Consider the following 16,200-nt stretch of genomic DNA (forward strand, 5'->3'; position numbering starts at 1 on the left):
CATGCATATACATGAGCTCCAGTATCACTTTTAATTATCCACTCCCTCTCCTCCTCTCTCTGCAAACATAAAAAGGCTAAAGTCCATATGTAATGCTAGAAGCGTATATCAAATATGTGACTATGTAATAATATAATATCTTTACTTTCGGTGTGGTTCTCTGCCATTTCTCCAGGTGTTTGTTTCCAATATATATTTATTAAAAATTTGTTTCACGTTTGATTTTGTTGTTCTGCATATTAATTGTCCCTTTTTTTTTTCAGAAATTAAATAATCATGGAGTTATCCGCTCGTTTGCTTTGGTTCTTAGTACAAGTTCTTTTAGTCGTCTTGGAGACTTTAGCAGGTCAAGGTAGTAGTTACTTGGTGACAATTGCCCCCTAAATGTTGACTTTATCTTTATGTAGTTTTACTTTCTGGCAGCGTCAACTTCAAACATTAGTCCTATCGTGTTACCAATACAGAAATGTTAATTACTGCCCAGTGGCTACTAGCAAAATGGACAAGATAAAGTACATATTTTAGCACGCTTTAAACGCAAAGCTTAGAACAAGGAAAATGAAAAAACAATACATCTAATCGTCCGCAAACTAGGTATAATTATTCTAAATTGATGCCCTTGTTGTCGATATTTATATGTATATAAGTAGCAACACGTTCATGTGTAGGTCTTTCCGATTTCAACATCGGGTTTATACGGACCACAAACACCACTAGAAAGTTACTAGAAATGCTGTTGATACTTAGCACTAACCATAAGCAACAATGTGTCCGGGTAAAAATAACCACAAGCTTAACCGTTTCTTGAAAGCACTACATAATAGTAACTCCGTTTATAGGTAGTATTTAATCTGTAGCCACACTGTAAATGTTTGAACATGTTTTACACTGCTTGCAGGTAGCAATAATAACTAGCAACACCCTTTATAGGTAGAATTATCCAACAGCAGCATCCCTTACATGTAGCTCTAACTAATATAAGAAGCACCTCTAATATTAGAAAATACAGACGTTACTTCAAAAAAAGAAGATGATTACGTCATACGCGTTATGCATTTAGTCATGCATATTAACCAATGACTTAAATTCTGTCAGGTCACTGGTTTTCCTTCTGGTTCTGGCAACCCATTCCATCCTCTATTAGCACTAGGGAAGAAGGTTCATTTCTACAAATTTGTCCTAGTATATGGAACGAGGAATGTGCCTTTACCTTTGTGTCTTTTTGAGTATTTTATTAGATTTTGTTTTTGTATTTGAAGATTATGGTTCAGAGTTTTATTTTTGAGTCTTCTTCCTGAAGGCGTTCTAACTTTACTAAAGATGTTACTCTAGTCAAATGTGAATATTCGTTTGTTATGAATCTCACTGCTCTATTTTGTGTCTGTTCCAGTTTCTTGATGTTTTCTTGAGTTGTGGGGGGTCCCAAACAGATAATGCATATTCTATTATTGGCCTAACCAAGGTTAAGCACTAGCTTCTATTAATAACGTTTATGAGTTGTATTAATCAGTAGCAAATCTGGTTTTAGGTAGCACTAACCAGCATCGATGTGGGTGATAGTAAGCACTAGCCTTTAGAAGCTTTCATTCTCTCTGTCGTTTAAAGGGAAACTCCGATGGTTTTTCAAATTTGCATATTTAAATTCTGCGTAAAAAGTTGTCATAGTAAACATTTTTCCGTTTTTTTATTTCAATGCTTAGAAATATTTATATTTAATAAATTAGTCAGTAAATTCTTGACATCTCCAAACAAAAAAAAATGGGGTTCTATGATATTTTGTTTTTAGGTTAGGCATACGTCACTTCCCTCAACAATACTGAAAAGGGAAACTAGATTAGACCAATCGTATTGCTTCATTCTTACAATAGCTGTTAGGCTTAGTGAAGGCCTAGTCTAGAACTATGGTACAGTTGTATATAGATAGATTTAAAAGCATTAGGACAACCAACTCGAGAAAAAAATTACATTTTCATCTAAGCCCCTCCCTGTCCCAAGAAGTAAATAGATAGCAGGACTGACTGATTTGAACAAACTGGTCAGTGTAAGGCTAGTCTAGACTACGTGTAGTCGGTCATGACAAGACAACCAAGCGATAGTGTTAGTTGTGTGTTGAGTGGTCAGGCGACAAGATACACACTGCCGTGGTTAGTCAAGCATGTAAGTCTACTTTTAACACGCATTTTTTTCTTTGCTTACAAGATCTAGATCTAACTGCATAGACCAAGATATATTTCTTTTACGAGAATGTAAACGTTACTGTATGGTTTTCCGTTATACAGTAAGTCAATAGATTAAATTAATAGGCATGTGTGACGTCACATAGAAACCCGGTGAAAGTCTGACCGTTTTGGATGCGCAGGAAAATTACGTCAGAAAAATATCAATTACTAAGTTATTATTGCAAATAAAAACAAAATAATAATATATTCATTATCTGTAAATCAAAACACATATTATATCAAAAATTGTCAAAACCATCGGAGTTTCCCTTTAATAACATTGTTAGTTTTATTGTTTACCTTTCAGGTTGCCCAATAACGTGTCAAGGGGGCATCATTCAGAGTCCGAATTATCCACACGACTACAACAATAGCCTTAACCTTGAGTGGACACTAACGGCGCCCCCTGGGCAGAACATACTTCTAAAGTAAGTATTAGACAGTCAACTCGGTCCATCATCCGAGCTTTGACATATACATCTTACGACTGAGTTCATGCTTGTTAGGGCACTATTGTTGACTCTGCTATAACTAAGCACCATACTCTCCTAGACTGGTTCATTTTTGTTTATACCCACTGTATCTTGAACAAAGACAATTAGTGTTGAAACACAAACTCTAAATCGGCCCCCGAAGTGGTCTATCCAGGCAGGTAAAAAGGCAGATTTCAATATTTTCAGAAAGAATATCAGAGTGAAATTCTATCAAAAGCGAATGGCAGAGAAGATTGGAGAAAGTAGGTTGACAGATCTTGTGTGGTGCCCCAATGGTCCAGCAGACCAAAAGATAGGTGAAAGTGAAGTTCAATGTGAACCTGACCTAACTAATGTAATATAATGATTAACTAATTGATCTAATTGTTCTGTAAAGGGTAATTCTGTTATTTAAATCCTCAAGCGTTTCGAACATTGAATGAAGTCATGTGAAAAAACCTACTAATGAATGGTCTGTTACAATTTTGTTCTCAAATCACTAAAATCTTATGGTCGGCTAAACGTTTACTATAATCCTCCCGCCCTCCCAAATCTTTGACTTAATATATTTATACTGTGCTTTCATCTTTATTATTGAACTCCTAGTTTACAAAGAGTTATACATTTTGTGTTTGTTCCATTGGTCAGCATCTCCGATCTCTTCCTTGAGTGTGGCTACGACTATCTCGAAGTGTTTGACGGCAACGACTATGACAGTACAAGGATTGCCCGCTACTGTACGCTTGACCACCAGACGGTCATCGCCTCTCCAGGGAACATTCTCTACGTCACATTCACGACAGACGACAGCGTCACTAGATCAGGATTCTCACTGGAATACTTCTGCCTTGGTACGCATATGTTTTTCTACCTAGATCTAGGTTGTGTTAGATTTAATTCATGAGGGAAAATATTTTTAAAAAATAGTGCTGGCAGGGGCTGTGGAGTGATATAGCTCTAGACAGATAATCCAACTCACGCTTGAAGGCGTATTACTTAGAATGATGCAAAATTTAAAAAACGATATAAACTCGCTTCGTTATACACATGAAATTGACTTTAATCAACAAAAGATAACAGCTTCAGAATCAGTTTAGAAATGTAGAAAAACACACCCACAGGGACACCATAAAGTAGAAGTAGATAGACAGACAGACAGACAGACAGACAGACAGATAGATAGATAGATAGATAGATAGATAGATAGATAGATAGATAGATAGATAGATAGACAGACAGACAGACAGACAGACAGATAGATAGATAGATAGATAGATAGATAGATAGATAGATAGATAGATAGATAGATAGATAGATAGATAGATAGATAGATAGATAGATAGACAGACAGACAGACAGACAGACAGATAGACAGACAGACAGACAGACAGATATATATATATATATATATATATATATAGATAGATAGATAGATAGATAGATAAATAGATAGATAGATAGATAGATAGATAGATAGATAGATAGATAGATAGATAGACAGACAGACAGACAGATAGACAGACAGATATACAGACAGATATACAGACAGACAGACAGACAGACAGACAGATAGACAAATAGATAGATAGATAGATAGATAGATAGATAGATAGATAGATAGATAGATAGATAGATAGATAGATAGATAGATAGATTGATAGAATGTGTTATATTTTTTGCAACATACTCTCTGCCACATTCTCAGATTGCAATAAAAACCTCACCAACCCAACTGGTGAAATATCCAGCCCTCTCTACCCAGACAGTTACATGGACGACGCCTCCTGCTCCTGGTATATCAGCGCCCCAGAGGGTCAACAAATTCTTCTCAAGTAAATAAGTAAATACTATTGTATGTCGTTGACGTGCTGTAGCAGACAGACAGCCAGACAGATAGACATTTAATAAATAATAAAGACAATGTCTTCGATTCCGAAGATTAAGGAATAGTATCGTGTTTCGCATGGCTACATGCTAACTGCATGTTCTTCCCCAGCTGATTCAGGCAAAGCCGTTGTCCGCCTGGCCTCTATTTCAGTTTTCTGTCTTCTGTGCCTGTATTCTACAAAGGCTTCCCCCCTTGGCCTCAAATGTTTGTCCCGCGGCCTTCATGAGAGCTATCCAACTGTCTCTTTCAGAGGCCATATGCTGCCGGCTAAATTTCTACATGGCTATGTGCAACTCTCTAGCGCCCTTGATCGTCATGGGAAGTGGTTTCTCTTTGCGACTCATTTGACGTGTTTGGTTTGGGTTCGCATCTCAAGGCACTTTAGAAATTATGTACGTGCACTGAAGAACGAAAAGAATCGATTCCTAATCGATTTTAATAACAACATGTAGTTAATCTAAACTTGGCTAGCTACAAATTGAAGTGAAATCGTGTTTTCAATAGCTTTTCTATATTTTGAGATCTTAACATGACAGACAGACAGACCACAAAAAAACAAATTGTGGTTTTTTGCTAATAATGATAAACATGTTAAAATTTTTATCAGTGTTGTTGCAAGCAAATTTACAGTAAAACTGCATCTCGGTGCATTTTCGCTTGTGATTTAGCTATTTTAAGTTGTTTTTTTTTTCTAAATTGTAACTCCAATATTTATTATTTCTGTTTCGGTATTTAGTTTTACCTACATCAACACTGAATGTGGCTATGACTACGTGACGGGCTACGACGGAAGCAGCGTTGAAGCGAGCCAACTGTTTCACGAATGCACGCTTCCAGACGAGAGAGTCTTCCTGTCGTCTGCTAACCAAATGTTGATTACGTTCACCTCAGACAGCTCCACGGTCTTCCCAGGATTCCTGGCAACCTACACATTCTACAGTAAGATATTCGAATGGGTTTTTAAGGATTCTCGTCTCCTAAATTTGGTCACGTGAAGACAAAATAACTGTTTATAAAATGTTTTACATGTTTTAAATGATTTTTTTAGAGCTAAAGATAGTCTACTTTCTAGTCCAAACTTCCTGCAGGACGACGGGGGATGGCAGCGGCAGGGTATGAACCGGAAACTATGGAGACAACCGAACGACAGCCCAGCGCGCATACTGCACGTGTTTCGTTTTGTACCCTAGTTATAACACGAATTATCAAGAAATAGATGATTAATAACATTAGAATGGAAGATATCTTAGGACGCAATTATCATTTTCTTCCAAGGAATATCTTCTATAATTTATTAGAAAAGACAATATATATTTTGGAAACGTCGCTCGACACTCTTTTCCCTTTGCAACTTCTTGTGTGGCTAAAGAGGCCAATCCTTGATACACAGCTACGGTCACCCTTCTTTCTACTACTGTTGTGTATGACATCTGCAATCCTGGACCCTTTCTTTATGCTTGCTCTCTATGAGGATCTATCCAGTGCCCCTTTTTCAGATGACTTACATAACAGAATTTGCTACCTCTTCCTGCCCGCTAGTGGGCACTGTTAGCCATAACATGAACTGAACTGTGCAACGGATGAACAAATGAGACAATGGTCCGTCCAGCCCTGCGCTATAATACAAGGTTGTTCTTATAACGGGATACATGGTCGAGAGGCTAAGTACGCTTAAACTTGGCTTGGCTAGGCTACCTATGAAAGGGGGCTCAAGGTTCGAGTTGTGTTTACTGAGCGCCTTTAAGAAAGCACAGAAAAACCTTCTCCCAGAAATCCCCCCCCCCCAAAAAAAAAAAAATTGGTCCACAAATGAGATTGGACCATAGCGCTCTGAGCATGCTATAAGCATGAAAGTAGCGCTATATAAAAGTTATAAATTAATTAATAGATTATTGTATTCATTTCAGCTTGCGGTGGAGTACTGAAAGATCCTGAAGGCGTGTTTACCAGCTACAACTATCCTTCTAGCTACTACAACAATCTGAACTGTGAATGGACCATCCTCGCTGGAGACGGTTTTATCATTGAGTTGACGTAATTATTATATTTTTTATGACTGTGTGTGTATACCAAATCTAAATCTAACTTTAAAGAATGTTTGCATGTATGTGATTGTAGAGCATGCATAATGTGCCGATCCAGTGGCGTCGCTAAGGGTTGCAAGGATGGGGACGGCACCGAAAGATTCCTGCGTCGTATATAATGAGAAACATCAAAATGGGAAAAAAAAATAATGATAAAGATAGTTAACATTGAGAAAATATATTTTGGAAAGCTTGAATTGAGTCGGCTTGTCACCGTTGGTAAACCGCACCGATTGACACAAAGCTTAGCAACGCCTCTCCACTGATCATCAGTTTAGCGAGATGTTTGGTTATCCGATTGTCATATTATTTAAAGGCAGACATATTCAAGTTTAATGCTTCCACTTATTTATAGATAATAAAATAACGTCTTCTATTCTATTGCAGACCCCTTGGCTCCCACCAGGGAGGGCAAATTCCACCCATTGAACAGGCTGTAAGTTTTCATCAAGCTCTGGCTATAATTCAAAAAACAGAAATGGAAAAGTGGTTTGAGTGCTGGGACAAGTCCCAAAACGCCCGTGGAGTCTGGGAGCGCATGAGGCGCCCTGACCGCACTTCCCCGTGGTGGAGGCTGTTCAGGCCTGAGCAAGCTATTATAGCACAGTGCAGGACAGGCCATTGTCCTGTTGGCTCATATTTCTCACGGCTATGGCCAAATTTAGATTCATGGTGCCCCCGCTGCGGGGAAGAAGAAGAAACCGTGCCTCATATTCTGTTTGACTGCCCCAGACTTGCTGATCTCCGTCTCGACAGGTCTGGGAAACCACAAATTCTCGACCTGTATGGCGATATTTATGCGCTACGCAAGACAGCAGGGTTTCTGTCGAGGGCTTTTGCAAGAGAGGGTTTGAGCCTCTCAAGGTCTCACTCAAATGGAGTTTGATGATGATGATGATGACGATTCCGAAGATTAAGGATTAGTGCAGTTTTTCACATGACGAAACTAACCTAGATGCGATCTGATGTCGACAAAGCTTTTTCATATATATGGTCAGCACAATGACCAACCGCCTTTATTTTTCCCCAACTTATGTCAGGTACTCTAAAGATCACGAAAAAAAAAACCAGTCTTCACCGAGATTCGATCCCAGGACCCAAGGTTGGGAAGCGAAGCGTCTTACCACTCAACCACCGCGCCTCCGAGTTAATACAATAATAATTATTACTATTATAATCTTTATTGGAAATTTGACTTACAATTTGTGCATTACACCAAACAAAACATTGTAACTAGAAAGAAACAAAATGTACATTCACACCAGACTCACTCATAATTTACATATGAAAAGTTTGTAAGCTTTGTAAGCAAGTGCTGATTGCTATGATTAACCTTTACTTTTAGTGTGAAAATCTAGATATAGAAAATGAATGGATAAAACCCCTTGGTGGTGACATTTCAGACTGGACTTTGTGGACACAGAGTGTCACCGTGACGATGTGACGGTCTACAATGGCAGCACCAAAGAGAGCGGCGTCCTGGGCCGTTACTGCAGGGAGTATCCAGTCACCATCCACACCAACAGCAGTGTGATCCTAGTGACTTTCCACACTGACAGCAGTGTGGTGGCCCAAGGTTTCCATGCCACATATAGCAGTGTCCAGTGTGCCAGGTGAGCCCTAAATAGCCTTAGTTCAAGTTGACCACGTGACATTAACTCTTTCTCTCCTAACTGACGATACCAGCGTTGATTCCAGAATGTGGTAAATGATTACGGAGAGAAAAAGTTAATATATCTTTTTAGTTAGGAATACTATGAGGAGTGATAAAAATAGAAAGGTGCTATTTTAATTCAATAAATGGGATTTTTATGCACGTTTTATTAAATTATTTAAAGTAGATATATTAACTCTCTATGTAGACTTTGTAAACAAATACAATAGCGATATGCATCATTCTCCATTCATAAAACTAATTTACGATTAACCTGTACTTATTACAAGGTATATAAGATAACACAATCGGACCCTAGGGGGCGGGGGGCGCCAATGTGTGGGTACCAGGTCTTCAACAAAATTAGAAGAAGTGGGGCTTTCGAAACAAGTACAACATTATACTCGCACGAACCATAGGGCCTCTCCTTTCGTTTAGTGTAGAATGAATGCTTGGGCTTAATACTTCTGACACCAAATGTAGAAGGCCACTGTGAGTCTACTTCTTCAGCTTCATTAACCTTTGAACCAGAAGATGATAATGAAGTCTAAGCATCGCATTAATGTAAGTCGATTCCGTTCTAGGCACGATTTCTGCCTCTCCTGCGTTAACGCAAAGATTCGAAAGATATCCATAGAGCGTATAGGTATTAACATATCCATGGATGAATAAAATGTCCATGGTTGAATAAGATGTACATGGTTGAATAAGATGTACATGGTTGAAGAACATGTCATTGGATGAAGAACATGTCCATGGTTGAAGAACATGTCCATGGTTGAAGAACATGTCCATGGTTGAAGAACATGTCCATGGTTGAAGAACATGTCCATGGTTGAAGAACATGTCCATGGTTGAAGAACATGTCCATGGTTGAACAACATGCCCATGGCTGTTCCTGGGTTGGAACCTTCATTGACGTCTCAAGTCTCAGGATACGGGGGACAATGGTGGTAGCTGCTAGAGAGGCGAACAGACAAGCTGGGTGCTGTAGTTGAAGTCACATTGAACTAACATGTCACCTTTTTTTTTCTTTTCTTTCCCTTTGCAGCGACGACAATGACGATGGTAGTAAGGACGACGATGATAGCTATGGAAGTGGAAAGGAAAATAAAAATGATGAAGGATATGGCGATGGAGTTAAAGATGATGGTGATGAATATAGTGTCGGAAATGAAGACAACGATGAGGATGACGATAAAGAAGATGATGGTTATGGTGATGGATTCAATGATAGCAATCCAGATGAAGATAAAGATGATGATGGTTTTGGCGATGGAGATAAAGATGATTATAGTTATGGCTTTGGAGAAAAAGATGATGATGGTTATGGTGCTGGAGATAAAGATGATGATGGTTATGGCGTTGGAGATAAAGAAGATGATGGTTATGGCGTTGGAGATAAAGATGATGATGGTTATGGTGTTGAAGATAAAGATGATGATGGTTATGACATTGAAGATAAAGATGATGATGATGGTTATGGCGTGGAAGATAAAGATGATGATGATTATGGCGTTGGAGATAAAGATGATGATGATGGTTATGGCGTGGAAGATAAAGATGATGATGATTATAGCGTTGGAGATAAAGATTATGATGGTTATGGCGCTGAAGATAAAGATGATGATGGTTATGGCGCTGGAGATAAAGATGATGATGGTTATGGCGTTGGAGATAAAGATGATGATGGTTATGGCATTGGAGATATAGAAGATGATGGTTATGACGTTGGAGATAAAAAAGATGATGGTTATGGAGAAAACGTTGACGATAAAGACATCAATAACTACGGCGATGTCATTGATGATGCTGAGAGTAAAAGTGATAATAATTTCGGCAGTGACAGTACAGATAATGATAGCGACGTTGACACCGATGAAGATTACGACAAAGATAGCTATGGAACTGGCGACGATAACAGCAAAGAAGATAACAGAAAAGACGATTATGGAGATGTCAATAACGAATGGATAGACTCGTACAAAAAGTAAGAAAAATAGATACACCATCTCCAGAAAAAAAAATTGGAACAATTAAAAAGAAATTAAATACTTGTTTACTAATTTTTCGAAATAAAAATTAATGTCAGGGCAAGTTGGTTTTGTGTTTTTTTTTTAATTTACAAACTTATATCAACTCTGGTGAAAGGTTTGAACATATTTTTTCTGCCACTAACCATTCTTGGGTTAAGATTTGAAATTTTGCACAATTATACATTCATGACAATACACGAATCAGTCCAAAAATTAACCGATTATCAATTAGTAGTGATAAGTTAAATTTATTTTTAAAATCAGAAAGAGATCTAAACCGTGTCATCTTGAGAAAATGTTAACCGTGGGCCATAGAAACAGATGACCTTTAGATCCTCTGCCCCATAAATCACATTTTTTGAAAGGGGAACTTTACTTTTTTTTTTACTTTACATTTGACCAGCTAAATGAACAAACGCTTTTAGTATTCCCTAACTAATGTCAAATACCCATTAGAGCTAGGTCGGACTCAGAGATATCCCGAAATAGAAAAAAAATCCAGTCTTCACCAGGATTCGAATCCCCAGTTCTGAAGCCAAACGCTTTAGGCTACCACTACACGTGACCAGCTAAATGAACAAACGCCATTAGTATTCCCTAATGTCAAATACCCATTAGAGCTAGGTGGACTCAGAGATATCCCGAAATAAAAAAAAAATCCAGTCTTCACCAGGATTCGAATCCCCAGTTCTGAAGCCAAACGCTTTAGGCTACCACTCGGCCACCGCGTCTCCCTGGTGTGTTGAAGAAGGCTTAAACGTGTTGACCATTGTATGCATCCTCTGAATAATGAAATTCATGATCTACTGCATTCACAAAGGACAAGTATTTAAGTCACAATAAGATTTGAAAGTTAGCACAAAGAAGTTATAATATATTTTTCAGTCAACCTGGACAGAAAACTGAGGCATTTGACGTCTCCAGAGACGATCTTTTCCCTTTGCAAACTTCTTGTGTGACTAAAGAGGCCAATCCTTGATACACAGCTGCGGTTACAGGTTGGGCATCTGTAATCACCAGGCGCCGTTACGTTTTTACCCATCTTTTTGCTACTGTTGGGTGTGGCATCTGCAATCCGGGACCCTTCTTTTTAAGCTCTCTCTTTCTCAATGTGGATCTATCCAGTGCCACTTATTTCCTGTTAGTGGTCGATTTTGAGGAGCTTCATGTCGAGTTTGCGTTCATCGGTATACCTTAAAAGTGGATGAGGAGCGGCTCTCCTGCCTTCTATTAGATCAGAAAAGCTGCCTTTAAATCACGCATACTGTCACTGTCTGAACAATTGATCTTACAGGCTGGCCGAAGATAAAATAGCACAGGCCATGCCTCAAAGGAAGTCGTCATGTGGTCGAGAGGATATGTGCGCTTGAACTTGGCTTGTCTACCTAGAAGGGGGCTCGGGCAGAGTTGTGTATACTGAGCGCCTAAAGGCAGAACGGAAAACCAACTCCTAGATACCCCCTCACCCCCACTGGTCCACAAATGAGATTGTACTATAGCTCTCTGGGCATGCTATAAACATGAAAGTAGCGCTATATGAAAGCTATAAATATATGTAACAGTAGCACGGTAGCCTTGTGAAAGGAAAATCTTATTTGTTAATGGAGAATGGAGATAGCTGAGTTATTTGAGTTAAATGAAAACTAAAAGTGAATTGAAGTTTAGCATCTAGTTATTCAATGTGTATATTGCTTACTGTGTAAATACTACGATACTCAAAAGTATTTAAAAGCAATCATCAAACTCTTTCCCAGCATACATTGTGTCTTTTGGTTATGAGTGCAAAATATTTAGGCATTGTATTAGCGGCACATTACCATCTCTTCTTTGCCGGAAGTGACGTGAAATGTATTTTAGAGATGCAATCTCGATTCAGGTCGGTTCGTACCGAGCAGTTAAGTTCGGAATTTAGTTTGTTTTTGGTTCGACTCCCCGTGCGGAAAGTTTGGTCTAGGATGTAGATAAAAAAAAATTTAGATACATTTTTAACCCTGATGGATCATCCGGAACATGTCAAACATTTTACAAACAAAAGGGAACCTAGAAAAAACGACGATACTTAATTTAATTAATGCATTTTCGAACGTTGACGATGGTACGTTTCGTTTTTGCTTGATTAATACTCATTTATGTATTTAAATGTAAGCTACAATGCAATTAAAAAATATTTTTGTGCTTATAAAAATAATACCGCCTCTTGTCAGTATGTCACACTTGGGGAAGAGGAAGAGTTTGAGAACCACTAGAAATGCTGTAAACTAATCATCTTATCTTATAAAAAGGGCCGTCTTAGGCCACTGCAACTTATGCGGCCGCAGTGGGCCCCGCACTTTCATAGGCCCCGCGCCATGCGAATTCTAGGTGTAAATTATTAGATTAAACCATTTTAACTTATTATTAAAGGGTTCCTGGAATTCTCCTGAAATTATAAAATATAAGAAAAAGTCATGAAAATATTATGAGATTATCAAAATCATCTGAAAACTGATGCAAATCTTAAAACAGACAAAATTGTCATTTCAATATAAGGAAAACGCCAATCCTACTCGCGATTAAAAAAAAAGCATTGTCAGCTTTCATTTAATAAAATTAGCCGAATTTTAACCAAAAACAAGAACTTCAGATACTTAATTTACTTCAATAGTCACTAGCTTACAAATATTAATGTAAATTTATCTTGACCTCTTATATAAAAAACAAAAAGCGATATTTTGCGAGTCGATAGTAAATCTAAAAGGCAGATCTGAATGTTTATCGGCTTTTTGTTGGAAAACTATCCTCTACTGTAGATGGCTCGTAAAGTTAAATTGACAGTGATTAAAGTATGAATAAAATGCAAAGACGAATTTATTTTCTAATACAAAATCTTAATTTTCACTTATTATCCTTATGACAACCAAAATTAGGCCCCGCGCAATCTGTTTCGCATAGGGCCCCGCAACCTGTAGGACTGGCCCTGCTTATAAAATATGAATCTGTAGAAAATAGATGATTACGTTTTAATACCTATTTAACATTTATTTCGTCTTAAACGATAGGTCCTTAGTGATGCCTTCAAAAGTGTAATACGCTTGCATCATTCGTTGCTTCAGCTTCCCATTTGCATTCACGCGTACAGCTTTTGTTGTATTGTTGTTTTCTTACCACAAACACTCATTGTTGAAGCAGGGGGAAATAATAAGAAAATTATCAATTTTGATCTCGACCTTTGTCTTCTCTCCCTTGAGATCTTTGCTAGTACAACTGTTAGGGGGTGGGGGACTTGAAAGATGGTAGACCTTTTGGAAGAGGTAATGATTATTTTACAGGGGCGGACTGGCTATATGGGCAAACGGGCAAATGCCCGGTGGGCCGGTACCAAATGGGCCGGTCTGGTCGCGACCAAAGAAAAAAAAAATTTTCAATGCAGACAACTTTTAAAAAAAAGTGACAGCAGCAAGACACAGAGGCCCGAACACGTTTTCTTGTTGTTGTTTTTTATTTTAAAAATTATTATTGCAATTAATTTTGTTTGAAATTCAACAAGAATATCAAGAAAAATACACTATACACTGTACGTATTATCATTTGCAAAACGTTAGACTGTACTTCTTGCTATGCACAAGCGGCATAGACTGCTTTGGGTCTTCGAGGCTGTGTTTGGCCTAATTGTTTGGCTGGTCGGCATGGACCTCCATGATGGCGCTCCCATTTTTTTTTCTCCTTCCTTCCCCCGTCTTCTGATGGTTCCATTTTCAGTTAACGAAAAAAAGAGGGATGAGAGAGGTTAAGTTAGAAAACATTTGTACAAATACTCCTTCTTCGATAGTGCTATTAGAGCATGGAATGGGTTGCCTGAGCTAGCCAGGAAAACCAGTGACTCGGCATAATTTAACTCATTGGTTAATATGCATGACTAAATGCATGACGCGTAGGACGTAATCATCTTCTTTTTTGAAGTAACGTCTGTATTATATAAGATAAGATAAGATAAGATAACGCAGCAAAAAATAAATTAAAAAAAAACAATAGGCGCTACAATTAGCTCTTTAACAATACTTAATAGAAATTAACCTGAACACATACACACAGCCGCGAAATTGCAAACCGCCCAACTTATTCACAGCTCAATATGGGTATAAAGTTCTACTTTCTGCGATTTGAAAAGAAATAGTAAGTTTCTTTTTGTTTATTTTTAAAAACGTAGATCTCAAACTACTACACTTAAGGCTCACAAAAAAAAATATTTGATTAAAAATAAATCTAGATCTAAATAAATTTCTATACTATTATAATTAATGGCAAATGTATGCTTAGTATGAAGTCATTAATGATGAAAATTATTACAATAATTACAATAATTCATATAGCGCTGTCACATCCGATATTTAATGAAAGGAGATTTAATTTATATTGTAAATAATGGGTTTGGTAAATTCATATATATACAAATCGCGTTTTTGAGAATGTACTGGGACGAAGCAAGAGCTTTTCACATTAAGTAAGTGCCTCTTAAACCGTTCTGCTTTCTCTCATCTTTTAATGGAATGGGTAGCCTGAGTCAGCCAGGAAAAAAATGATTTAATATATTTTAAGTCACAGATCAACATGCATGACTAGACTGACACATGAAATGCGTAGGATGTAACTATCTTATTTTTTTTAAGAAACGTCTGTGTAGTGTAACTGAGATGATTTTCTGCGTGCGTCCAGTGTGTCAGAAGGTCAAGCCCAGTGTGTGTGTTTCATGTCCAGTGTGTGTGTAGTACTGCATCAGTGTGATGCGAGACGTGCTGGTTTCATTCACTGTTTACTGTAGTCTAATTTTGTCGAATAAAGCCATGGTATTGGTAGACTAGTATTTGTTGTTTCATTACAATTAATTCGACAAAATTATGTATATGGATTAGTGTTGGATTCCTTAATCTACAATGGATAAATTACTCAGACCGAAAGAGTTGGACATTGATCCTAATGCTCCTCTGGCCTCAGAAAAATGGACTCACTGGTATGCTTAGTATGCTACGGTTTATATGCTCATCAGTGATGTATCGTCCTATTCGATGGCCATAGACACACTCAAGACTACTTATATTAAGGTAAAGAATGAAATTTTTGCCTCAGACCTAATTGTCTGAAAGGGAAACTTTACTTACAGCCCCAGTGCAGCCAACTTAAGCAAACCGTAGTCATCAAATTTCATGAGCGTAGCCAAAAGGGGTTTTGTGGTTACCCTCCCCTCTCCAATACAAAAACTAAAGCATTTTACCATTTTCTACCAGTCGCTGAACTCCAGTGAATAGCAAATATAGTTTTTGATTTTTTTTTTAGCGGAAGAGTAGCCGGCTAATTGCACTGTATATTATATACCTCAGAATATGCATTTTTTAAAGCTTAAAATAACGGAAATAATGCTTGGTTCCGGCACTGGGGGAGCTCACAGCGCTCCCCCAGACTCCCTAGCTGTCCCTTGGCGGTGTGTACGTTCTTTCCACTAATTATAGGAAGAGAGTATTCTAGGGTAGAAAAAACGTTTGAAAGAATGAAAGATCAGAATGTAATGAAGATTAATTATATACACACACACACACTAATATGTATATATAAATTGCGGAGTGGGGTAAAAAATCCCCACACCGAAAATATATGACAAACTATTTGTGGGCCGGTTTATATGGTAATGCCCGGGTCGATTTTGATACCCAGTCCGCCCCTGCAGCATGTTAGTGTTTTTGAAGTTGTAGACCCTGCCAATCTTTGCTAGAACAATTGTTAGAGGGTGGAGAACTTGGAAGATGGTAGACCTTTTGGAAGAGGTAATGATTATTTTACAGCATGTTAGTGTTTTTGAAGTTGTGGACCCTGCC

The 16,200-nt window shown here is 37.9% G+C and overlaps 1 protein-coding gene across 1 annotated transcript; it reads left to right on the plus strand.

Moving 5' to 3' along the window:
- Positions 1–261: 261 nt before the first annotated feature.
- LOC106054928 (serine-aspartate repeat-containing protein F-like) lies at positions 262–10,312 on the plus strand. Its single transcript, XM_056045598.1, has 8 exons — positions 262–352; positions 2,527–2,647; positions 3,341–3,543; positions 4,398–4,524; positions 5,317–5,519; positions 6,488–6,614; positions 8,068–8,277; positions 9,370–10,312. The coding sequence occupies exons 1-8, from the start codon at positions 277–279 to the stop codon at positions 10,310–10,312; spliced, it is 2,010 nt and encodes a 669-aa protein (XP_055901573.1). The 5' UTR covers positions 262–276.
- The last annotated feature ends 5,888 nt before the right edge of the window (positions 10,313–16,200 follow it).

Source organism: Biomphalaria glabrata, chromosome 11 (assembly GCF_947242115.1).
Source record: "Biomphalaria glabrata chromosome 11, xgBioGlab47.1, whole genome shotgun sequence".
Taxonomy (NCBI): domain Eukaryota; kingdom Metazoa; phylum Mollusca; class Gastropoda; family Planorbidae; genus Biomphalaria; species Biomphalaria glabrata.